The sequence below is a fragment of the Equus quagga genome, chromosome 7 (assembly GCF_021613505.1).
Source record: "Equus quagga isolate Etosha38 chromosome 7, UCLA_HA_Equagga_1.0, whole genome shotgun sequence".
NCBI lineage: Eukaryota > Metazoa > Chordata > Mammalia > Perissodactyla > Equidae > Equus > Equus quagga.
Window position 1 is genome coordinate 78391161 of NC_060273.1, and position 26255 is coordinate 78417415.

Sequence of the window (26255 nt, forward strand, 5' to 3'; positions counted from 1 at the left end):
TAAATTTTTTTTTTTAAAGATTGGCACCTGAGCTAACAACTGTTGCCAATCTCTTTTCTTTCTTCTGCTTTTTCTCCCCAAGCCCCGCCCCCCAGTGCAAAGTTGTATTATTATTATATTTGCCAATCCTTCTCTTTTTGCTGAGGAAGACTGGGCCCTGAGCTAACATCCATGCCCGTCTTCCTCTCCTTTATACGTGGGACGCCTACCACAGCATGGCTTTTGCCAAGTGATGCCATGTCCGCACCTGGGATGCAAACCGGCGAACCCTGGGCTGCCGAAGTGGAATGTGCGCACTTAACCACTGTGCCACCTGGCCGACCCAGTTGTATATTTTTAATTGTGGGTCCTTCTAGTTGTGGCATGTGGGACGCCGCCTCAGCGTGGCCTGACAAGTGGCACCATGTCGATGCCCAGCATCTGAACCAGCAAAACCCTGGGCCGCTAAAGCAGAGCCCGAGAACTTAACCACTCGGCCACGGGGCTGGCCCCTTACTAAATTTTATAAAATGTAGTTTTGTGAATTTTAATTTATCTGCTGATGTAGGTATTATAGTGCTTGGGACTTTACCATTTTTATTTTACCATTTTTCAAAGAATTTTCACTACATTACTTCGTTTATGAATGGAATGTATAGGGGTGATTCTGTCTTGCTAATTATGATTAATTAGAGGAATTTCTCCCGCCTCACTTTGTCTTGCTTTCAGACAAATCTCTCACCTACCACCAGCGTAATAAAAATATTTGAATTCCAGCACTATTCATGATGCTTTTCTTTTGGGCACATAATTATCTTGTGAGGGAATTTTTCCAAAATGGGCGCAGATGCATTGTACTCCTAACTTTTGTGTAAAACAGTTTAGTTCATTTTATTCTGCTTTTGTTTTTAAGAAAACACATGTGAGGGTGGAACAATACTCCAGGTCAGGAAGCATTATCGGTTTCCACTGACGTTTTATACGCACTCTGTTTTTATATGAGACACTAAAAGCTCAAACTGTGTGATGCTATAAAGACATGGAAAATGGTTCTTTCTTGGATTGGAGGAAGTGATGACTACTGTTTTTTTGCTGGTAGTATCTGATAATCCCCCCTCCCTTTAGCTATTCTAGGCATGTTTAGTTGTCAGGCGTTGTCGGACTAAATTGCTAAAAATAACAAATAAGGGGGAGGCTGTGCTAAGGCCAGCTCTTGCCACTGTCTGTAATCTGTTTAATTTAGTTCCTAGGGAGAAAGGGCAAAAGGAACATGCTGCCATTCTCAGTGAATGGAGTTTTTGTTTAAAGTGCTGACAAGAACATTGTTTGAGCTCTCCCTATTCGCAAACCCCATAGGGCTCATGTACCCACATCTACTTACAGTATGGAGCCAGAGCCGGGGGGCTCAAAGAGCATGCTCTGATCAGTGCTTGTGCTAGAGATTAACCAGGCCATTAATCTTTGCTCATCTTTTCATGTGGCTTTTGACAGTGGAAATGTGCAGTTAGACTGTGAGAGAGAGTGAGAGGGAGAGGATGGTGGTTAGAAATGGGGGAGTTAGTGTGAGAATAAAGAATTTCTATTTAATATTCTCCCTTAACTCAGTGTTCAGAGTCAGGTTGTTTGGTAAAATTAACCACACTTGTGACTCCTACACCTGCATGTAGTTTTAACCCACGTTGCCATCTTAAAGCTCTACTTGGATCTGGCTCTTGACCTCTCTGTGCCCTAACTTCTTCCAATAATAGAAACAACTTTCTATAAAGCAGAGATAGCAATCTGGTACTTGTTTGTAAAGCTGTTGAAGATCACTGAAGGAATGACTTCAGTGCCTTTCCTATCCCCTGTCGTGTATTTACCAGCAGTGGAGTGTGTGAAAATTAGGAGCAAATTTTCAGTTATATTTCTAGTGTTCTACATTCTGTGTTGACTTACCTGAGGGCTTATTGATTTTTATATCTGAAGTCCTATCCAAAATCCTTTCCTTTGTGCAGTTTGTTTTTGGTTTTTTTCAGTTGGAACCTGACCACTTTTAGCACCAAAGACAAAAGTGGATTGCTTTTATTAGAGATTCTTATGGGGGAATGTCTTGGGAAAGCCTTTATTAGTGAAGATCATGGTATTTACCTAAAGCTTTGGGATCTGAGCACTTGGACACTGCAGGCTTTGGGAATGCTTACTTTTAGACATTTCTTAAGTCACCAATCTGCCTTACTTCCTAATTTAGTGAAATAATATTTTAACTGAACTAAGGGGTCACAAATGTCTAATTTAGAATACAGTCTTCAAGACTATCTGTGCTGTATAGGTAAAGTCTTGTGATTTATGTGGAATGACATATATGGCAGCACTTTAAATCTATACAAGTAGCACAAGACAGATGTCATTTGTGGTCAAGTTTAATCAGATCTAGACATTTGTAAAGAAAAGCATCATTTTCTGCTCAGAGCCTGGACTTTCTTTGGAGTTCAAATTCAAAGCCTTCATTAATGCAGACTCCGTGTCTATCTTCCTCTCTCTCTTTTTTTTTCCCTGCTTTTTCTCCCCAAATCCCCCCAGTACATAGTTGTATATTTTAATTGTGGGTCCTTCTAGTTGTGGCATGTGGGACGCCGCCTCAGCATGGCCTGGTGAGTGGTGCCATGTCCGAGCCCAAGATCCAAACCAATGAAACCCTCGGCCGCCGAAGCAGAGCATGCGAACTTAACCACTTGGCCACGGGGCTGGCCCCCTTCTCTCTCTTTTTTTTAAAAAAATTTTTTTTTAAATTATTAATTAATTTATTTTTGAGGAAGATTAGCCCTGAGCTAACATCCACCACCAATCCTCCTCTTTTTTGCTGAGGAAGATTGGCCCTGAGCTAACATCTGTGCCCATCTTCCTCTACTTTATATGTGGGACGTCTGCCACAGCATGGCTTGACAAGCGGTGCATAGGTCCACACCCAGGACCCGAACTAGCGAACCCTGGGCCACTGAAGCGGAGTGTGTGAACTTAACCGCTGTGCCACTGGGCCAGCCCCTTCTCTCTTGAGAAAAGGCATGAAAGGGAAACAAAAGTTAGATGGTGATAGAAAACACGAGAGGAAGAAGGAGATTCTGGTGCCTTAAGTGGATCAAGTTTTGAACATAATTGTAAAATATCGATTGCCTAAATTTTTAGGCTTTGATGATTTCAATTTCAGAGGCTGAACATTTTCACATACAACTGATTTTTCCTTCCTTTGGGAGGATTACACAATTCCAAGGTTCGTGACATAAGGCTTTGGCCAATGATAATTGTTAGATAGGCCAGAAGAAGTGGATACATATGAAAAAAGCATTATTAAATGTTTGCTGGGTGTCTTGATTATACATCGTACTTTGGAGTTATGTCTACTCTGGAAGATTTTTGTTCTTGCTTTCAATCTTACACTTTAAGGAACCTGCAGTCTATTGTACTTAAGTACTATGTGCCATGCACTGTTAGGCAATGAAGACAAAATTAGCAAAGGGCCTGATTGCGTGGAGAGTGGAAGGGGGAAACAGATAATAAGCAAATATAATTGATGTATACTAAAAAGAAAAACAGTGTAAGGAGACAGAGAATGATGGGAGTGTATAAGCTGTTTTATATAGTGTTGACAGGGAAGGTTTCTTTGATAAGGTGATATTTGAGTAGAGGCCTGAAGGGAGTGAGGGAGCAAGCTGTGTATAAATCTGGGAGAAGAGGGTTCCAAGCAGAGAGGACAGCAAGTATAAAAACCCAGAGGTGAGAGCATAATTGACAAATTGGGAAAACAGCAAAGAAGCCAGTTCAGCTGGAGCTGGGTGAGCAACATAGAGAATAGTAGAAGATGAAACCAGAAAGTTGTCAGGGAATAGATTGTATAGGGCCTTATAGGCCATATTAAGTATTTTGGATAATGCTCTGAAATTGGGAGTTTGGGGAGGATTTTGAACAGAGGAATGACATGCTTTGATTTACATTTTAAAAGGACCAGTCTGGCTGCTGTGTTGAGAATAGATGATAGGGGGCAAGGGTGGAAGCAAGGAGGCCTGTTAGGAGGCTGTTGCATTATCCAGGTAAAAGATTGTTGGTGGCTTAGACGAGGGTAGTATCAGTGGAGGTGGTCAGACTCTGGATCTATTTTAAGGTAGAACCATGACGATTGGATTTAGGGATGAAAGAGCGGACAAAAAGTGTTGGACTTGTGACTAAGGAATCACACCTACTTCTTCCCACGTGTATCACTCATTCTTCTGTTGGAGAGATCTGGAATGGGTTCATGGGAGAGGGGACATTTCACCTGGGCCTGAAGGTCTGTTAGAATTTTGCTAGATGGGGCTGGAGCAGAGGAGAGAACATTTCAAATCAAAGGAATAGTGAATCTGGGAGTGGACTGGTGAAATGGAGGGTTGGAGTGAGAAATGAGGCTGGAAAGATCTAGGGGAAAGGCTAAAATGAATGAAATCAGCATTCTTTCTACTCACTTTCTGTAAGTACTGCTTGTTCTGGGCAAATAGTTATTCCCAGTGCCAATGCTATTTATTCAGTATGGTTTCCACCCAGCATTCCATGTATACTGGGCTCCGCAAAGATTCCACATGTTTATGGGAACAGATATGCTATTGATAATTCATTGATCAGTGTTTCCTAGTCAATTTTCAAGTTTCAAAAGTAATTTTAAAAGCAAATTTAAAGTTTGGTTTGGGCCATGTTAACCTTTGAGATACTATTAGATCCAAGTAGAGATGTTGAACAGAGAGTTGGATATATAAATCCGGAACTCCAGGCTAGTGAAATAAAATTGAGAATTGTCTATAAATGTCAATTTATAGTTGGCATTTCAAGTCGTAGAATTGGATTAGGTCTACTAAGGAGAAGCTAGAGAAGGGACGAATGAGGTTCATGGTATGCACCCAAGGGCCCTGCAGCAGGATGTAAAGCTCTTTACAGAGGTGTGGAGACTGCTGTGTGAGTCCAGAGAACTGAGTGAATACCCACATGGACAAGCCTCTGCTGAGAGGGGGCCAAGCTGAAGGGATGGGACAACTCCCTTCAACATTAGGGGGCTGTCCAGGCCCTTGGTTTTATGGTGGCAGCAGAGGCTGTCGGCTCACTTAGAGCTGAGTTGCAAGTACTCTGTGGCCTTCCCTGAGTAGCTGTGACCCTGGAGCTGCCAGGCCTGGTTCTCCTGAGGGAAGCAGGTTTGTCCCTCAGGGAGGGATTGTAGAAGGACTTGTAGTAGTGCTTTAAAAATAATTTTGCCCTTTAACATGTTTCTTATTAGAGAGGAATGAAATTATTTCTTTTATTATTATTTTTTTAATATTTTATTTTATTGATTTATTTTTGTGTATGTGCGAAAGATAGGCCCTAAGCTAACATCTGTTGCCAATCTTCCTCTTTTTTTTTTTCCTGTCTCCTGAAAGCTCCCCCAGTACATAGTTACATATCCTAGTTATGGTTCTTCTATTCCTCTATGTGGGACCCTGCCTCAGCATGGCCTGAGGGTTCTGCACCCAGGATCCGAACCAGTGAACCCCGGGCCACCGATGCGGAGAGCACGAACTTAACCACTCGGTCACGGGGCCGGCCCCAGGAATGAAATTCTTTAAAGGCTGACATCAAGTTAGGCTCAAAGCTGATCCCTCTGTCTGTGGGACCATACTGCAGGGATTGGTTGAACACAGTTCATTTAGAGCACAGGAGATAAACCCTGCCCTGTATCTGTGATATCTTGAGTAAAATTTGAGGGAGGTAGGTACTTTCATGGGCAAAGGCAAATATGCCTACTAGTTTTGAAGGTTGAAAGTTCCCTAAAGGGATTTTATAACAACCGGTACCTTCACTATTCCATATACACACTCACACATATGCACACTTTCCTACCCACTTTGAGTATATACTACGAAAAGCTTCAACCTTTAGAATATTTTTTGAATTCATCGTGAAGATTCTTAGCAAGTAATATGTACTTCTTTTCTTTGCTCTGATATGCATAGCGTAATGCCTTGGCATAATAATTGAGTATGAACTCTGAAATGAGATGAATATGAATTTGAATTCTGACTCTGACACTCAACTACCACCTTGGATAAATTACTTAGCTTCTCTAAGCCTAAATATACTCTTCTGTAAAACGACAACAATGGTAAATAACCCCTTTATCTCCTGCGTAAGTATGGAACCAACTGAAAGTCAGACAAATTGATATAAAAATTTTTGTGTGTTTTACCTTTATTACTGATAAATATTAGGTTGAAGGATGTGGCATAGGTGTGCAGCAATAATAATGGTTTCTAATACTGATTCAGAATTAGGCATACAAATTAGATGAACTTACCCAGCAAATCTCTGGATGTGTGGGACAACCACAGGTCTCTCTGCAGAGGCAGCTAGAGCCTGTATGTCAAACTTAGGAGGAATGTGTGCCTTCTGCAAGCAGGCAGATCCTGGCAGAGTGGAAGCACAGTTCCTTTTCCCAAACACGCCAATCAGAGAAGCCACTGGCCTTCTTGAGAGTAGATTGAGGAGGAAGCCAGGACTAAAGCTCATGAAAACTGGAGGTGAGGAGGATAAGCATTTCTCCCTTACAAATAATTACAAAATAATCTCCCTTGTAAAATAATTTGTGTAAGTCACTTGATGCCTAGCACGCACAGTGCAGGATTTTGTTATTTGCATGTGGTGGATGCTCAGTAGCTATTTACCAATTGAGCGTATTGCTACTAAATGCTTGTAAGATAAGGTTTTTTTTTAACTTGGAAAAAAATTAAAGGTAAACAAATGTACAAAGATAATTTAACAAACACATGTGTACTCACTACCCAGAATTAACAAATGTTACCATTTGTAATGTTTACTTTGTTTTTTACAAAAATAAAATATTAATGAAACTGAAGTCTCCTTTGTAACTTCCCTCCCAACCCCACCTCAGTCTTCAGTCTTATTCCCATTCACCAGAAGCAACCGCTATCAGGTATTTGGTATGTATCTTTCCATTCTGTGTTTCATAGCATTTTTTTTTTTGAAGATTGGCACCTGAGCTAACATCTGTTGCCAGTCTTCTTTTTTTTCTTCTTCTTCTCCCCAAAGCTCTCCAGTATATAGTTGTATATTCTAGTTGTAGGTCCTTCTGGCTCTGCTGTGCGTGATGCCACCTCAGCATGGCTTGACGAGCAGTGCCGGGTCTGTGCCCGGGATCCGAACCAGCGAAACCCTGGGCCATCAAAGTGGAGCATGTGAATTTAACCACTCAGCCACAGGGCTGGCCCCTGCATGTTTCATAGCATTTTATAGTCAACAAATGACATCATATTGTTAATATTTTTCAATAACTTGTGGATTTTTTGAGCTCTACCCGCACTAATTAATATATGTAGTTCACTCATTTTAACTGCTGTAGTGTATTCCATAACAACATATCACGTTCTGTATTTTATTTAAAATACCCATTGTTGATAACTTCACTATACACCGTGTAAGTATGACTAAAGGGCCTGATGACTCCTTCCAGGTGTACATAAATATAGCCATTGGTAGGGCTAGTTGATGGGCTCAAGGATGCAAGTGCCAGCAAGTTAGTAATATCTTCTGCTCTTATTTCCCAAAAGCCAAGGATTCTGTGGTGAAGCCATCTCATAAACTTGGTGGCCTCTGCCTGTATTTTAGAAATGGAGATCACGTGTTCTTCACAGAGCCAGAACCAGAATCAATCAGGGAAAGAGAGGGAGATCAGAGTGGGAACTTAAGATTCCAGATTCTAGATTCCAACCACTGTATCATTCACTTTTACTCTGAAGGAAATGGGATTCCTATGCCATGGTTGGATACTCCCAGTAGCTGGAGTATCACTCTTGTAAAATGATAAATCCTGTAAACAGCAACTCTTTGAGTAGAGATTATAAGTGGCTTCTAAGTGGCCTAGCATCTGGAAATTGAAGAAAGGGCAAAATGTAAACCACCCCTTGAATCATGTTTGCAAAGAGAAGTATGCCAAGTGCTCTTTATTACTCCAGTGTCATTATAAATTTAATTGGTGTTATGTCAGCTACTTAGATCAGAGCTAATAGCATATTAAACTCCATTCTGTTTGTACCAGTTCCATGGTAACTTGGATGGGTGTGGAGTTGGGACAAGTGGCAGCTGTGACGTCTGGTCTATAGAGTGATTTCATCATGGTATGAGCCCCTGCATCACCCTGGATGGAGAATTGTCACTGGTGATGTGACCTGACCTCTCAGTGCCCCTCAGAACACTCAGAGTGATAGAGCAATGTGAGCAAAGACCCTGGGTTGCTTATCTGACCTACTGGTTTAGCTTAGAGCTAGAGAACAGCGATTTCTTGTTGATACTGACAGGTATAACTGTTTTTCTTTTCTCTTTCTTAATGAAAAGAAAGCTGAGGTTTTTTGAAAGGTTATAAATAGCCCTTTGATATTGGAGTGTATTTGTAGTTCTCCAGTTCTGCCCTCTACTGACCTGTACAAATCAGCAGAGGAGGTGCCAATGAGTCATGCATCTGTGCTCTCAGTGGCTTTGAGCTCTTGCTTGTTTTCACTGTCTCCAGGTCCTTTTATGGGTTTCCGGTTGCCATATCTCTATTTTTTTAGTTGTATAAATATGTTGCTCAATTGGAAAGTAATAATGTGATCACATAGAAGTTTCCTTACCCTTGTTTGTCCGTTGGCTCTCCCAGGGTACCTTATTAACTCAATCTAAATGTTGAGTGCATCTGCTGATAACATTAAAGTTAATTTTCAGAAATTAATACGTCAGTTTATTTTACCCTGGCCAGTTTGTGTGTGTTACTCTAAGGCTTTGGGTGGGGCAGAGACTGATTTGCTGTGAGGATAATTCATTAGGAACTTGCCTTGCCATGCCTGTTTTTAAACACAGGGCTTTCGTTTCCTATCTTTTCTCCTTATGGTGCAGCATTTTGAGAAGACTAGGAATTCTTTTTTATTTTTAATTGAGGTAAACTTCACATAACGTAAAATTCACAGTGTTGTGCAACCATCACCATTGTCTGATTCTAGAACATTTTTATCACCCCTAAAAGAAATCCCTTACCCATTAAGCAATCACTGCCCGTTTCCCCTTCTCCCCAGGACCTGGCAACCTTTAATCTGTTTTCTGTCTCTATAGAGTTGCCTATTCTGGTTCATATAAATGGATCATACAGTATGTGGCTTTTTGTGTTTGGCTTCTTTCACTTAGCTTAATATTTTCAAGGTTCATCCATGTTGTAGCATGTATTGGTACTTCATTCCTTTTTATGGCCGAATAATATTCCATTGTATGAATTTACCACATTTTGTTTATCCACTCATCAGTTGATGGACATTTGGGTTGTTTCTACTTTTTGGCTATTATGAATAATGATGCTATGAACATTCACAAGTTTTTGAACACCTGTTTTCATTTCTCTTGGGTATATACCTAGGAGTGGAATCGCTGGGTCATATGGTAATTTTATCTTTTAACTTCTTGAGTAACTGCCAAACTGTTTTCCATAGCAGCTGCATCATTTTACATTCCTATCGGCAATTTATGAGGGTTCTAATTTCTCCACATCTTTGCCAACATTTATAAATGTCATCATCACCATTTTTGATTATCACCATCCTAATGGGTGTAAAGTAGTATCTCATTGTTTTTTATTTGCATTTCCCCAATGACTAATGAGGTTGAACATCTTTTCATGTGCTTATTGGCCATTAATATATTTTCTCTGGAAAAATGTCTATTCAAGTCCTTTGCTCATATTTTTAAATTGGGTTGTTTATCTTTTTGTTGTTGAGTTCTAAGAAAATAGACATTCTTGACTTGCTTGGAGCAGAGTAGGACTGACTTCAGGCTTTTGCCACACATACCTGCATGTTAGTCTGGCCCCCACAGTTGAGTCAATTACACCTCCACTTCCAAGAATGCAAGGTGTTGCCCTTACTTCCTCTCTCAGAAGGCACACCCTTATTCACCTACTCCTTTACCATGCCTACAGGCCAAACTCCACAGTAAACACTGTTGATTTGATCCTCTTTCTCTTCTTCTAAGACTAGGGCAAACTAAAGACAAACTGAAATGGTTACACTTGTTGTTTTATTTTATTTAGAAGACTTGTAGAGTTTCAGTAGTCTTTATTGATGAGTACTTGGCTTTCTGATCCTGGAGAGGCAGAAGGAAAATAATGTATATTGGGAAACTTCTTGCTTTTGTAAAATTTGTTTTCATGAGATTTCTTTGTTATATGCTTTGTACATTTATTTTTCACATATGATGGAACGTAGAAAAATGTTCTATGTGGGCTGTAATTTTCAGTTTTTTGATTTGTTTTAGAAGAGAATGAAAGACCCCAGGTTGTGATATTGGTAGTGGTCTCTGTGCATCCTTTTCCTGATCTCTTTTAGTCAGTTCCTGAAACAGACAAATACTTACCGTGTTTAGTATACTCTTAGTACATTTACACTGCACATAATTCTCAGCTGTGGCACTGTGTGGTCACTGAAGGAAATTCTCTTTGCTCCTTTATTTCCTGAAGACAGCATTTCAGCCCTTCTAATCATTTCCTTGGGAATAATTATACTGATGCTTCTACAACTCTTGTGTTGGACCTGCACAAAGCCCAGTGTCTCTGTTGAAGATAGGAAAATTATTTGTCCCCACACGGTAGTATGTGTGCTGTCGGGGCTCATCTGTGACAGTTAAAATATCAGGTAATTTTCCTTCACAGAGTTTTGGGATCAGGTCTCAAAGAGCAATAGACTTTTTAAAATTAGAATAGTCTAGAGGCCACTTGATGTAGCACTCCCCTCTGCTGATCTTCTCTTGGTTTCTATGACACAGTTTCCCTCCTTTTTAGTCTTATTTGTTGGTTCCTCCTCTTCCTTCTAATCTTATTAAATGTTGACTTTCTATAAGGCTAAGTCCTCTTATTCTGTGTTCTTTCTCTAGGAATTTCAACCATTCTCATACTTCAAGTACTACCTGTGTGCAAGGTTAAATCTGTAGCCCAGGCTTCTATGAATTTCAGACCCAATTTAGTTTTCTTCTCACATCTCACTTGGAATGTCTCATTGGTACCTTAAACTGAGCATGTCTAAAACTAAACTCAGAATCTTCCCTTCCAAACCCCGTCCTTTCAGGAGTTATTCTTGACCTGACTCTTCCCAACTTCTGATAGCTAATGAAGTTTATGTTGAAGGACTTTGTGATGTCCTCTTGTTGATTTTTCTTCTGAATATTTCTTAAATGTCTGTTTTTCTCCATTTCCATTGCCATCGCTAAGATACTGTCAGCTCTTTCCAAGACTATTACAATGGCCTCCTAATAGGTTTCCCAGCATTCACACTTGTATTCTTTAATCCAGTTGCTTCCCAACCTTTTTTACACCACAGCACCCAGAAATTAGTATTGGCATGATTCACTGAGGTAAATGGACAATGGGTGCTCAAGGTTGGAGGCAACTGCTCAGGGGGGCTTTGGCTGCCCTGAACCCACCCAGCCACTCTGGGACTAAAGGGACACACTGGGCATTCTGTGGGAGGCTCTGCTCTAATTCATTCTCTGTGTTGCAGCCAAAGTGATATTTTGTTTTCAATGGAAATTTGATTTTTGTTACTCCTGTTTAAAACCCAGTGGCTTTCTGTTGTCTTCAAGATAAATATCGAATCTTTAATATGGCTTATCTGCAATATAAGCTTATCAGACCTGCATGATCTGACTCAACCTCACCAGCCTCATTCTCTCTCTCTCTCTCTCTGTACTTCAGCCTCACTGGCTGTCATTCGGTTCCCAAACATCCTATATTCCATTCGACCTTTGCACATTTGCCTGAAATTGCTCTCTCGCTTGCTCTAACCTCTCTACTTAGTTAATTCCTACTCATCCTTCAGAGCTAGTTCTGTGATTTCCTTGATTATACTAGGTATTTCCTCCATTAGACTGTGCTTTTCTCGCAGAGCCCTTATTATGATGGTAGTTAAATGTCCATGTGCCCTACAACAGTGTAGTCTCTATGAATAAGTTTGTGACTTGTTCACTGCTCTAATCCCAGTGCTTTTTGGGCCTAACATATATTGGGTGCTCAGTAAATGTTGGTTGAATGAATTATGTGTCAGTTCTTGATGCTGAGGATGAAGCATTAATCAGGTCAGACAAGAGCCCTATTCTTAATAAGCTTACTTTCAGGTACAGAGAATAAAGAAATAAGCAACAAAATATCATGTAGGAAAGGTGATATTTTAGAGAGCTTCTGGGGACCTCCATTAGGTGAGTAATCAGAGGCGGCCTCTCTGAAAAGGTGAAATTTCAGCTAAGATTGGAATGAAAAGAAGCAGCCAGCCACTTAAAAGTATCTAGAGGAAGAACACACCAGGTGGAGGGCACAGATGGTACAAATGTTTTAAGGTTGGAATAAGTTCGGTGGTGTTATTTACGCAAGTGAGAGGGGTAACGAGTGGTGATAAGGTTGAGGTAGTTGGCAGGCACGAGATCATGCAGGGCCTTATTGCCCAGGTTGAGGAGTTTGGATTTATTCCAAGTGTCACAGGAAGACAGTAGAGGATTTTGAGCAGAAAGTAACCTGATTTACATATTAAAATGTCTATGACAAATGTCCAGGCGAGGATGATGAAGGCTTGGACTAGGATGGTAGCGGTGGAGCTGGATAGAAAGAAGTCTATGGTTTAGGGATATATTTGGAAGTAAGTTAAGACTTCCTGATGGATTGGACGGGGTATATGGGGTTTGAGGAGAAGAAAAGAAAAGAATCAGGGATGGCTTCTGTATGTTTTTGTTTCTGTGGTTTTTTTTTTTTAAAGATTTTATTTTTTCCTTTTTCTCCCCAAAGCCCCCCGGTTCATAGTTGTGTATTTTTAGTTGTGGATCCTTCTAGTTGTGGCATGTGGGATGCCGCCTCAGCATGGCTTGATGAGCAGTGCCATGTCTGCACCCAGGATCTGAACCAGTGAAACCCTGGGCTGCCGAAGCAGAGCGCGCGAACTTAACCACTCGGCCACGGGGCCAGCCCTCAGTTTCTGTGGTTTTTAGATTGAGCAATTGGATGACTGCTATTCACTGAGATGGAGAAGACCAGGAGACGGTGGGATGACTATAAATCAGTTGTGTTTGTTTTAGACATGTTAAGTTTGGGTTTGATATCCGAGAGGATATGTTTTGTAAGCAGTTGGATGTGTAAATCTGGAATTAAGGGGAGGTCAAGCTTAGAGGTATAAATTTGGGAGTCATAATAATGTTTAAAGCTATGAGACTAGATGAGAGTTTCTAAGGGAGAATATAGTTGGGGAGAAGAGAAAATTCCAAGACAGCTTCCCAGAAAATGCCATCATTTTGAAGTTGAGCAGAGGGGGAGTAGTCAGCAAAAGAGAACTTAGAAGGAGTAGCCTGTGATGTAGGAGGAAAATAGTGTGGTATCGTGAAAGCTAAGAGAACAAAATACTTCAAGAATTGTGTTACATGTTGATGAGTAAGACTGGGTTGAGTAAGAAGAGAATAGAGAAGTAACCACTGCTTTGGGGCAACACAGAGATCATTGGTGACCTCCACCACATTGGTTCAGTAGAGTAGATGGAAGAGATCTGAGAAGCAAACGGGAGGAAAGGAAGTGGAGGCAGGTACTAAAAATAATTGGTTCAAGAAGTGTTGCTCAGAAGGGAAGGAAAGAAAGGGGGCAGTGTCCACAGGGGAATGTGAGGTCAAGAAGTTTTTCTTTCTTTCTTTTTTAACGATTTGCCTCACAAAGAAGGATCTTGCAGAGAAAGAAAAATTGAAGATTAAGAAGATAGAAAAAGGGAGGCTGGTCTGGTGGAATACTGGTTAAGTTTGCCCGCTCTGCTTCAGCGGCCTGGGATTGACAGGTTTGAATTCTGGGTGTGGACCTACATGCTGCACATCAAGCCGTGCTGTGATGGCGTCCCACATAAAAAGTAGAGGAAGCTTGGCACAGGTGTTAGCTCAGGGCCAATCTTCTTCACCAAAAGGAAGAAGAAGAAGAAAGAAAAAGAATAACTGAGGGAGTGAAATTTTTGAGAAGGCGAATGGGGATGGAATCAATACCCAAGTGGAAGGGTTGAGTTTTGATAGAAGCAAGAACCCTCTAACCATTTTAGCAATAGGAAGAGAAGAGAGTACATGTATAGGTATAGGTCAGGTAGTAGATTTGGTAATGGGAAGAAGAGGAATTATCAGATTGCTTGTATTTTCTCAGTGAGCTGGGAATAAGAGGAGAGGAGATAGCACAGGAAATTTGAGGAGATGAGATAAAGTATGAAATAGTTATTTTGAAGAGCAGACAAGTGAACATGTTAAGGAAGTTTAATAGAATTTCTGGACAGTGTTGAGTGCCCATCTGAGATTCATGGTCCAGAATTTACAGTGAAACCATTAGCACAGTTAAGTGTTTTTCTCCAGCAACATTCAGTGTTCAGGTACAAGTATGGAATAGGTAGATGGTTTGGTTCAACTGAGATTGGCAGTTTGCCAGGCAGGTGCAACAGAGGGAGAGAGGATTAAAGGAGAAAAGGGCATTTATAAGGGGAATAAATATAAATGATGGCCTGTGGAAGCTAAGCTGGGTAGGAAAGGAAAAAGGCCATGGAAGCATATGGATAATGAAAAACTTGTCATTGAGTGATGAGGTCGAAGAAGTGATGGAGCAAGAGTTATCAAATAAAAGTGACCTGGAAAACTGAAGTAGTGGCGGTGAAATTGAAATTTCAGAGGTGGTGCAGTTAACTGGTGTTGACAAGATCTCTCGGGTATGACCATGGGCCAAGTGGCTGAGACGGTAAAGTAAAGATTGTGAAGGGAAAGGAGGTCATGGTATTAGATGAGTCGTCCACATTTTTGTTGAAGTCATCTTGAGTGGTGCAGCAGTGGTGGAGAGGAAGACAGTAAGCCGTGGATGAATGAGGGACGGTACCCGGGGTATTGATAGATTGTAGCAGCCACGATGGGGGAAGAAGATGGTAAAGCATGATGCCATAAATTTCAAGAACCTGGGTTTTTGGAGGAAAAAAAGGAGAAATGGTTTGGCAGTAGGCTGAATAAATGAATGGAAGGATGGATGGAAATTTATGTTTTTATTTACGCAGCTTTCATTGAAAGTTAAAAATCTCTGCCTGCTGGACTCTGTTCTACCTTTTAAGATTCCCTCTTTTTTTTTTTTTTTTTTGAGGAAGATTAGCTCTGAGCTAACATCTACTTCCAATCCTCCTCTTTTTGCTGAGGAAGACTGGCCCTGAGCTAACATCTGTGCCCATCTTCCTCTATTTTAGATGTGGGATGCTTGCCACAGCATGGCTTGCCAAGCAGTGCCATGTCCGCACCTGGGATCCGAACTGGCAAACCCTGGGCGGCTGAAGCAGAACGTGTGCACTTAACTGCTGTGCCACCAGACCGGCCCCAAGGCTCCCTCTTTTTTAAGAACAGAGGTTGGCAAACTACAGCTTGCTGGCTAGATCCGGCTTGCTGCCTGTTTTTGTGTTTTTAGAACGCAGCTATCCCCAGTCTTTACACCATGTCTATTTGTTTACACATTGTCTGTGGCTGCTTTTCTGCTACAGTGGCAGAGTTGAGTAGTTGTGACAGAGACAATCTCACAAAGCCTAAGATATTTACTATCTGGCCCTTTAGAGAAAGTTTGTTGACTCCCACTTTGGAATGTGGTTGTCAAACTTCAGTGTGTCTTAGAGTCACCTACAGGGCTTATGGAGACACAGATTGCCAGGCTCTACCCCTGGAGCTTCTGATTCATTGGGTCTGGGTTGGGGCCTGAGAATGTGCATTTCTAACAAGTTCCCGGGTGTTGCTGATGCTGCTGGTCCAGGGACCACACTTTAAGAGCCATTGCTCTAGATATTTAAGGTAGTGATCAGGTTCCTTCTCTCCTTAATCTTCTCTGAGCCAATGTCCCTACCTACTTCAGCTGCTTATCACTTGACATTACTTACTGGCTTGTCATCCCTTTTAAGCCTGGTGCCCACAAATGTAATGATTCTTTGGAGGAAGCTTAATCAGCGCCTTATACATCAAAACAGTTGCCCCTCCTGGCTCTGCGCTTACCTATGAGCTTTCTTTCTGCTTTCCTGGGTTGTCGGATGGACCGGGCTTTCTCTGGGCCTTAATGAAGCTGATGTGTTAGGGAGGGCAACCGTAGGTAGAGCTATTACTTAAACCCTAGGGGGACTAAGGAACTAAACACTTGTTTGGAGGAAGCAAGAATTTTCTCTCCAGTGTATCTCTGCTATAAGGTGTTTGAATAGAGTAGAGGTTTGTCTTGTGCAGATTGAGCGTGTGATCACAGGTGGGATTTGGGAGTGTGACCCACACAGTAGCAGTGTCAGAGTCTCAGCATTTGAAAGAACACCTGGGAGAAAAACAGTCAGTGCTCAGCTGAACCAAGTCTTTTGTCCCTGTCTTTCAGCAGAGGAACCTCTGAAAGATGTTTCTAAAACAGTTTCTAAAAGATGCAGAGACAATAACCCCTTCTTGGATTTCTCTTTATTCTCCTGCTCCTTGCCTAAAATTGCTTTCTCATGCTTCGAGGTGGTCTTCTAGCTGTATGTAGTTCAGGAGTTACCTTATAGCCTAGTTGTGTCCTTCATGGTGAAGTGGATGTACCTGGATGAGTTCATAAGTGGACATGTGTTCTTAGATCAGCTGTCTTAAATTCCTGGTCAGTTTGGGCCTGCCTTTCCTGCCTCTGGTGAGTGCCCCTCCCCCGTCCAGGCCATCACTTGCATGTTCAGAGCTCTGCCCTGCTCCTGCTCCTACAGCTCTGCCCATCTGTCTCATTTCCCTTTGTGACTTCTCTTATTATGCCTGTTGGTTGCCTTTTTTTTCTCTTCGTCCTCTTGTTTCCCTGCCTTCTTCACATTTTACCCGTCTGCCAAGACATGCCTCCTCAGCCATCAGTGGATTCTTGACCTCTTGCTAAACTTCCCCTATGTGGGCAGCTGGCTCCTTCTGACCATTTTACAGTTCTGCAAACTGAGAGAAGGTGAGAATCTGTGAGGCTTTTGGATTTTTAATTTGGAAGTTATGGGAGAGACAGTGAGCAGGTGGCCTTTGCCTCAAGTTTCTGATTAATAGTAGAGCTTGAAGTTGGCAATAGTTTGCAAAAGCTGGAAGCTGTGGAATTCAGCACAAGGAAGAAGAGTATGGCCGGGGTAGGTCAGACTCAGGGTCAGAAATATGGGACTCAGAGCAGAGGGTCTCTGAGGACACAGATCTGACAGAACCTCAGGGGCAGAAGTGAATCAAGACTGCTGTGTTTACTGCCCCTGTAGCCTGGATTGGAGGCAGGACAAGCCAGAAGGTCTGCTTTTGCCTACCATTTCTCCTCCCTCTCCCAAGCTCCATTTCACCTGTTTTGTTTTAAGACAAGAGTTCATTTGAAGAAAAAGTTCTGTGACTAAAGAAAAATGGGAGAGTAAGGGGCACTGGTATTGTCTAAATCTTCATTTACAAATTGGGAACTAGAGGATGAGAGGGGAAAACTCTACCCCAAGAAATGACAAACAGGAAAAATATTAATTTAGAGAAGGAGAGGCAGACAAAGTTCCTAAGAAAAGAAAAAAGTCAATAGAGCGTCACAAGATGAGTTACCTCAGGAGTCTATTTGAGAGATTGTGTCATGTCAGAAAAGTTCTAGGGACTTGAGCCTCTTTCCTTCATGAGAATATGACAGTGAAACACCAGCCCCTCAGTCTGACTCCCAGAAAGAAGAACCTCAGGCTGATGAGCATTGTCATCCAACAATGTCATTTCCCTGGCCATGCTGAGCCCCACAGGAAATCTCAGAATTTCACGTTAGGAGAAGGCCCCACAAGAATGACACTGCACCCAGAGCTCTGTGGTTTGATGCCACTAGAGAATTTCCTAGAGAAAGGGTTCTCAGGGAGATTGCTGCAGTGAGGCCAGCAAATGCCTTCCTGGGACTCCTGGTGGAAGGTGTGGGTTTAAAATGCCTCCTGGAGTTTACACAGCAACCATCGTCCCCTTGTAGCTCACAGCAGCTGTGAGGCTGACTTTGGATGGAGCAGTTTCTCAAGGATTTCCTACTCCAGGATGTGGGAAATTGGGATGATTTGTTTTATAGTTTTACAGGTTGACCTGATAAAGTGTAAGGGCTTGACCCTTAGGGCCTGTTTTGTTTGTGGGAGCAAGGCTTTGATGTCCCCATCCAGATCAGTGAGGTTTGAGTTTTAAACCTGTCTATCCAGGGGCAAGAAGTTAGAGGGCAATACCCCAAATTGAAAACCACCTTGAAAGAAAATGTCAGTTTCTGCCTTTGCTTCCTTTGGTAGGTGTTCCTCATTCATTCAGGGTGGGAGGGAGAACCAGAAAGGAGCAATGCATGTACAAGTAAATCAGTAACACATCATTTTCCGTGATAAATGCACTTTTATTCAATAGGTGTTGAGTTACAATTATATACCAGCCATTCTTCTAGACACTAGGACTATATCAGCAAACAGAACCAAGTCCTGCCCTCATGGACCTTTTCCTGTTGTAAGAGAAGACAGAAAATATTGGTTCCAGTTGTGATAGGTGCTATGGAGGAAAATCAGGGTGAAGAGAATAGGGAGTGTGGAGCTGCATGTAATCAAGAAGGCCTTTCCCACAAGGTGACATTTGAGAAAAGCCCAGAGGAAGTGAGGGAGAAAGTAACGTGGATATCTGGGGAAGAGAGTTCTTAGGAGAGAGCGCCAAAGAGCAAAGGCTAGGCAGGAGCATAGCTGGTGGATTGGAGGAACAGCTCAGAGGCCACTGTGGCTGGAGGTGAATGAGTGAGAGGGAGTTGTGGGAGGGGAGGTCAGAGCGTCAGCTAAAGCAAGACTATACATGGATTTTTGAAAAGGCTTTCCCTTTTACTTTATGTGAGATGGGAAGACATTGGAGGGTTTTAAGTTTTAAAAGATGACTCTGGCCACTGTGTGGAGAAGATACTGAAGGAGGTCAAGGGCAGAAGAAAGGAGACCACTTGGGAGGCTATTCATTAAGGTCAGATTCTGGATACATTTTGAGACAGTGCTAACAGGATTTGTTGGTTGATTGGATGTTAGATGTGAAAGAAAGAAAGAAGATTCAAGGATGAATCTTCTTTCACCAAAGATTTTGTCTTGAGCAATCTCAAGAATGGAGTTGTCATTTATAGAAATGGGGAAGACTGGGATCCACAGAATTTCTGGTTTGACTAGGAGCTTTAGGAAGAAGCTGTGGAGATCCAAGGAAGAAAACGTGACTTAATCATTGGTTCCTTAATTTTCTCCATCCTCTGTTACAGTCTCCTTTGGGTCAGTTCTACAACAGGTTTTGGGGGGAGAAGTATGATCTTAGTGTACTAACTTAAGGGATCCTTACCCAGGCCTCTACTATTCCGTGTGGTCAGAAGCCATGGGTCCAGAAGGACTTTGGGATATCAGGTCCTATCTTGGTTTCCTAGGACTGTGTAACAAATTACCACTAACCGGGTGGTTTAAAACAACAGAAATTTACTCTCTCACAGTTCTGGAGGCCAGAAGTCCAAAATCAAGGTGTTGCAGGGCCCTGCTCCCTGTAAAGGGTCCAGGGAAGAATCTTCCCTTTCTCTTCCTAACTTTTGGGGGTTGCTAACCATCCTTGGCATTCCGTGGCTTATGGAGGCACCCTTCCACTCTCCGCCTTCATCTGCGCATGGCGTTCTCCCTGTGTGTCTGTGTGTCCCTTTGTCTCCTTGTGGACTTCTTATAAGGACACTAATCATTGGATTTAAGGCCTACCCTAATCCAGTATGACCTCATCTTAACTTGGTTACATCCGCAATGGCCCTATTTCCAAATAAAGGTCACATTCACAGGTACTGGGGGGTAGGACTTCAACATATGTTTTTGTGAGACACAATTCAACCCCCAACAGATACTTTGCTCCAGGTTTGATTATGAAGGTGTTCTGGGCTCAGATGTGTTTGAGGATGAAACAGGAACTATTGAAATACAGTTTGAAAACAGGTCCCTCTATGCTAGGGATGCCCTATCTATTGAGATGAAAAAAATTTTTTTTGTTAAGTTTATTTAAATTAATTTAAAGATAGACAAGTTCATTTTACATTATTTTTTGAAACTTGAAGACTTTCAGTGGATATTCAGTGGTAAAAATCATGAAACTGGAAGTGGAAGATAGAAGGAAGAGACGTTATAGAATGAAGAATTTCAAAGATAAGAATTGCAGCCTGAATTTGATTGTCCAGAAGCCTGGGTAGTAGGTAGAAAAGCTCTTGCTGTGTTCTAAACTTATGGTTTTGCCAGCTGGGGCAGCAAGCTGGTAGAGAGGGAATGCAGCAGACCTGGCTCCCTGAGCACTGGTGGAGCAGAGCCCCACTTGCCCCTCTAGCCTTTCCCTTAGATTCCCATGGGGCTGGGAAGGTGCCCAGATGGTACATGGCACTCGCTGTCTAGCTGCTACTCCCCTTCTGTGCAACACCCAGTATATCTGCATTCTTCAGTGGTGTGTCAGGAGTTATTAGTATTTCCCTCTTTTTACCTCACCACAAGTCAAGTCTAAGGGTTGTTTATCAAAGGAAGTCTAAGTTCCCACTCTGATATCACAATGATAGGACTATATCAGGTTTAGCGATGTAATTAAACAAAACTCCTTAGCAACAGTATACGTTTGTGGCCATTGAATTATCATGCTCACTATGAGTGTTTATGGAGCTCCTGTTTTATAAGGAATTGTATTCAAGTTGGACAGATGGGAGATGAGTAAAGAGATGGGTCTTTCTAGCATTCAGGAAATCTGAAGTTAGGAGAAGACAAATAGGAATCGGCTTCACACAAGAACTGATCAAGACTTGTGGATGCCACAGCATTTGGCACCTGTGGGAAAAAGTCTCTGAATGTATCATTTAATAAAAAAATATCTTGACAGAGAGTAGGAGAAGTTAGAGGCAGGGATATGTAGGGGTACCAGAAAAGTTTAATGGTGAAGGCCTCAAGCAATAGAGGCATTCATTTCAATTTTCCTGTCTCATTCGTTGGGGATCAGTTCCCATGCAAGGCCTGTCAGGCCAGGCTGCTCACCAGTCCTCTGCCGCAGTCTTTCCCTGGCTTCCCCACGTCATCTGGGCATCTTAGTGGTCAAAATGAATGCACAGCAGCTTTGGTTAAAGAGGGTAGGGGTGAGAGAAGGGCACTGGCTGCATCTGGGCTGCCTGGGCCTGGGCTCTGCGTTACTGGCTCCAGTGTGTGGCTCAGTCATGTGCATGCTTAGAGGGAATTATTTTGAGTATTCCTCAAAAAGGGAGCCTTCATTTTATGTCTGGTAAGTGGGAATGCAGCCACAACTATGTCCTCAGGGCAGGGACCAGTGGTGAAGCCGCCATACTTCTGGGATGACCACAGGGCAAATAATGTACAGACATCATTTCCTTTGACTAATCTTTTGTAATCTTGGTCCAGATGTGGCTCCTGAGAGTAGTTAAAGTTCTTTGTCTAAGTTGAGATTTTTAATTTAGGCCCCAGATGGAGCAGGAGGTAAATTTCCAAAAGGTCTGTTTTATTCAGTGTGTCACTGTCCTGGATTCCTGGCAGGCAGCAGTTTCATTAGAAAAGCAGATTTCATCCTGACTCATCTGCCTCGATGAGACTTGTGATACAGCTTCTCAGGACTCACGCAGCCTGTCGTCTCGCTGGACAGAGCAGAGGGTACACTGTCCATCCTGCAGCAGTGGCGGCTACAGGCGCCTGGCTGGGGCCATGGAAAACCTTGAGAGACAGTTTGTTATGAGGCCGGAGCTTTGTCCTGGAATTTCCTGGCCTTTGTCTGTCTGCCGTAACTTCATGTACTGAGACGCCTGTTTTTAGAGTCTACTTCCTTCTGGGGGAAGAGTGCTACTGCCTTCCACAGCGCACTTCTGCTTCCTGTACCAAGCAACCTCCTTCCCCGTGCCTGTAGGTCGGGGATGGGGGAGCACTCTGGGCAGGTATGTGTAACTGGCTCCCAATGGACCGTACGTTCCCAGAAGTCACTGGTCACAAAGGACCCATAACCATTGGACATAAAAGCTGCATCTGCCAGCCCGGCCCGTTCACCCTAACCCTTGTTTCTTTCTCACACTGTAGCAGAAAAAATCCTACCTGGAGCGGAGCGTGAAGGAAGCTGAGGACAACATCCGGGAGATGCTGATGGCACGAAGGGCCCAGTAGGAAGCCTTAGGGGAAGCTCTTCCTCTTGACCCCTCCCATTCCTGGTGAGGGCGGAGGGGCCTGTGTGGGGAGATGGCCTCTGCTCTGCCCTGATGGATATTTTATTTGGACGGTCTGGTAATCCTATGTTTTGTACATCACTCTGAGCTCCTTTCAGATCCCAACCCTGTATTTTTTTATCCTGGCTCTGCCTGCCACCCAGGACACTCCTCTCCCCTGAGGGTGAGTCATGAACTCCCAGGAGAGGGAAGATGGGAGCCAGGACAGATAGGGGGGCTCTACCCGAGCCTACTACTGGTCACATACTGGTCAGACCAATAAAAGGCACCTGTCCCACTCTGTGAAGTCTGCTTTTCTTGAGCTGATGGATGAGAACAGAAGAGGCAGAGGCTGTATCCGTGTGCCACAGAGCTCCTCCCTGTGCCTCCCCAGGGCTGCGACCCTGCTCCTTCTGCACTGAAGCCTTCCCCTCTTTTTCCCTTTTCTGTTCCTCTGAGTAAATCCCTCAACTTTTGAGCCTCTATGTAGTATGCAGATAAGAAGAAAGAATACCAGGGCATAGCTGAATTTAAGTGAGCAGAACAGTGGTTCCTCGGTGGCAGTCTGCCTAAACATTTCTTTCCCACTTCCTCCCAAACATTCCAAAAGAAAATTCAGTAATAAACCAGCAGCACCTCTAAGCCTGTGTCCCTTTGGCCAATGTCATAAGGTGGACACTACAGTCCTGAGGCCTCGCAGAGGCTATGAGGCAGTGGTGTGCTGGAGCTGCCTTGTACTGGCTCAGGAGAGCAAATTATTCAGTTTTCAGAAATTTTGTTGCAAGTCAGTTGTTACACAGCAATTATTAAAAATTAAATTGTGTAAATTTATAATTAAATTATATTAAAAGTGAGGATAAAAAATATTCAAAACTTATACCTTCCTAAATACTTTACTAAATCTGGCCATTATCTACCTGTTTTTTTGAAGTTAACAGTCTATCGTATCTGGATGGTAGAAACACTATATAGTGGTGCGCTCTTGCACTTCCCTTCCCAGCTCTGCATTCAGGACATCACATTGGTAGTGTGAAATCAGCTATGGTGGGACCATTTACTCCACAGAAATCAGGTGATGCTAAAAAATCATGGCTTTTTTGTTTATTTTTAGAGAAAGCTGGTAGTTAAATATTTATCAGTATCTCCTGCTTTGGAGGTAAGGTGGGCAGGCAGAGGGAAGCAGGGAGGTGTCAACTGCAGCCTCTCGGGGCTGGCAGAGCAGGCCAGCTCAAGGAAAATCTGACTTGCTGCTGTGGCAGCTCAGCGCCACCCTGTGGCCAAAACTGAGATGGGTGGCCTGGCTGACTAGTTTGTATTATGACAGCTCTTCTGTCTTGTGTGTGGGTGTCGAGTGGGTGTGTGTTGGGATGGGACAGCAGGAAAAGAAGGCCTGGGGTCTCTGTGGACTCCTGCTCTCCTTCTAGAGCAGGCCCTAGGGCAGCCCACAGCTACCAAGAGACCCTTTCCTAGGTTCTGGGTAAAAGTGGGTACAGCTCTTTGATGAGCCCATATCTGAGTGGCACGAGGGAGAGAATGCTAGCTCAGTGAGGGCCCCATGCCCTGGCTGAAAGACATCCTGCCTTGGAACCTGCCTTCGTAATAGCACTCACACTGTATAGCAGCCAGAATTAAAAGGTAATAGGTCTCTCATTATATACTGGACAGTGGCCACTAGCTGAGATACCCAGGGCTTAGCATCTATCTGGAATAATTCAGACAGTTGAGGTTTAGACAAATTTATTGAAACATAAGAGTGTTAGTGGAGAAATCATTCAGTGGTATGTTACATCATGCCACTACCTTGAATGTATAATTTTTAAATTATAAATATATATTTCAAACTAAGCCTTTGGCCAGAAAAATAAAAGGAAAGTCATTTAGCACATTTGTGAAAGGCCAATAAGAAATGGATCTTGAACATTAAAAAGATCAAGTCACTGAATTAAACAGCAGCAACCCCTGCTAATCTAGAATCCCACTGGTTGAAGGTAGAAGAAGTGTCTGTGCAGAGCTAATCATTTAGTTCAGCAATCAGAAGAGATGGGGGCAGGCACACCTGTCGGAGGTGGCAGCAGAGCTGGCAGGACAGGAGGGCCAGGCTGGTCAGGTGAGCATGTCCCAGAGACAGCAGCAACAGAGAGCAGTCCAGCAGGCTGTGAGGCAGGTGGATGTGCCCAGGTCATCCCTTCTTTGGTCTTCTACCACATAAACTGGAGGGGGAAGGGAAGAGAGGGTGAGAAGAATGAACTGGCGTAAACCCCGGGCCCTACAGAGCCAGCACCTCCCACACCAAGGGAGGCCCACAGCAGCTGAAAGCCACGAGCAGACTGGGTGCAGCCTTTCTACTTCTGCCGTGGCGGATGATGAATGGAAGGGTGGCTCAGCTCCTTAGGACACTCACCTCTGCAGGGACAAGCGCTAGGGAATCCATACAACAGCCTCACACCAAAGCAGCCAGAGTTCAGAGAAGTAAGAAATGTCCGTTGCTGTCTGGCCAGAGTTGGTTAACCCTACTTGGTTTATAAACCAAGCAACACCATGCCCCTGTCCCATACCCTACAAGGGAACTGGGGGGTGTTTCTTCAGATACAGCTAAGCCATCTCCCAAGAGCAAGAGAGTAACTCAAATCTCCTCAAAAGGAGAATAACCAAGAATCTTGGTTTTTCATACCTGGGCAAACACAGTATCAGAATGTGCCCCAACCTCTAAACTTTCACACAAAGCAGTAGAAGGCAGGGATGAAAACCTGGTCAAGTGGGAAGGATGGCTGGAGCTTGGCACTCTTGGTTTTTCTCAGAATGGAGTTGGAAATCTGAGGCCTGTCAGGGCTAAGTGCTCTATTAAGAGATGTGAGTGCTAAACAAACCCACACATCAGGAAGACCCCCAACCACCCTTTACTCAGCAGCTGACCTGTGGCTGACATCAGCCCCTCTTCCTGTAAGGACATACTTAAAATGGCTGATGGTCAACGTTGGATCTGTGGCTATTTTTAAGAAAATCTCCAAACAACCATCCTCAACCTCAGTTGTAAGCAGTAAGGTTTAAACTTTTTCAAAATTCATGAATACATGAATTTTATACATGAAACCAGTCCTTTGGCAGGCTTCTTTCAGTTCTATTTTTGTGTATCTATTTTGATACCTCCTCTCTTGGCAATTCCTCTCTCCCGGTATAGTAGCTAGAATACGCCGGGTTAGTAGTGAGCTTTCCAAGTTCCCCCATTGTATCAGCCACCCTCCACGGAGACATCCCTTGCCCTCTCATGGCACAGGTTTAATGCTCGCCTTCATTTGGCCCCACTCAGCAACACAGGCAAAGCTGTTCTGGGTCCGGGAGATAAGACCCACCCCAAGGGATGCCTAGTCAAAAAGAAGACAGCCCGTTTATTCTGAGGCCTGATGAGGTATATTACCTGTGTTAGTCCTAACAATAACTTTGAGATAGATGTTACCATCATCCCCATTTCACAGGTAAGGAACTCGAGGCCTAGAGAGATGTAAGTCCCTTGTTCAAGCACACATGACCAGCCAGAGGCAGAGCAAGGATCTGAACCTAGGCCTGTGGCAAGCTGGTCTTGCCCAGGCCCTACTTGGGTAGAAAAGGGACCAGGAGGAGCACAGAGTGAATGGACTCCAGAACAGTCCTCTCTCACACCAGCCAGAGCCCACCCCACTCACTGAAGGCCTGGGCACTCCAGACCCTGGGGTCACTGCTGCAGGAGAGCCCCAGGCAGGGTGTCACCTGCCATCTGTCCGGATGACTTGCCCAGGGTCCCAGCCTCCCCGGGAGGCTGCACGGGCAGCTTTGGACAGGGAAACCAAGAACAATTGCCTGCGGACCCCCTTGAACAATCCCTTCTTGAATTCTTCCCGTCACAGGACTGGCTCTGCTGCCCCTGGGACAGAAGGGCCCTCTCCCCTGCCAACTCTAGAAACAGTCTGCTTGATCAAGGCCTGAGACCCAGGCTGAGGCTGGGCTGCAGCGTGAGAGGTCCTGCAGTCTCTCTTAAGCTACCGTTTATCGAGCTGTTCACACGTGCTGG

The 26255-nt window shown here is 43.4% G+C and overlaps 1 protein-coding gene across 2 annotated transcripts in view; it reads left to right on the forward strand.

The window, feature by feature from the left end:
• The window catches only part of PFDN1 (prefoldin subunit 1), a 58792-nt gene extending 36281 nt beyond the window's left edge, over nucleotides 1–22511 (forward strand). The window contains exon 4 of one of the 2 annotated variants that reach the window (XM_046665583.1): nucleotides 22089–22511. In XM_046665583.1, the coding sequence (XP_046521539.1) occupies nucleotides 22089–22172 (84 nt within the window). In that variant the 3' untranslated portion in view covers nucleotides 22173–22511. Of the gene's footprint in view, nucleotides 1–21557; nucleotides 22058–22088 lie in introns of those variants that run through there. The other variant, XM_046665584.1, reaches the window with a different exon arrangement.
• The last annotated feature ends 3744 nt before the right edge of the window (nucleotides 22512–26255 follow it).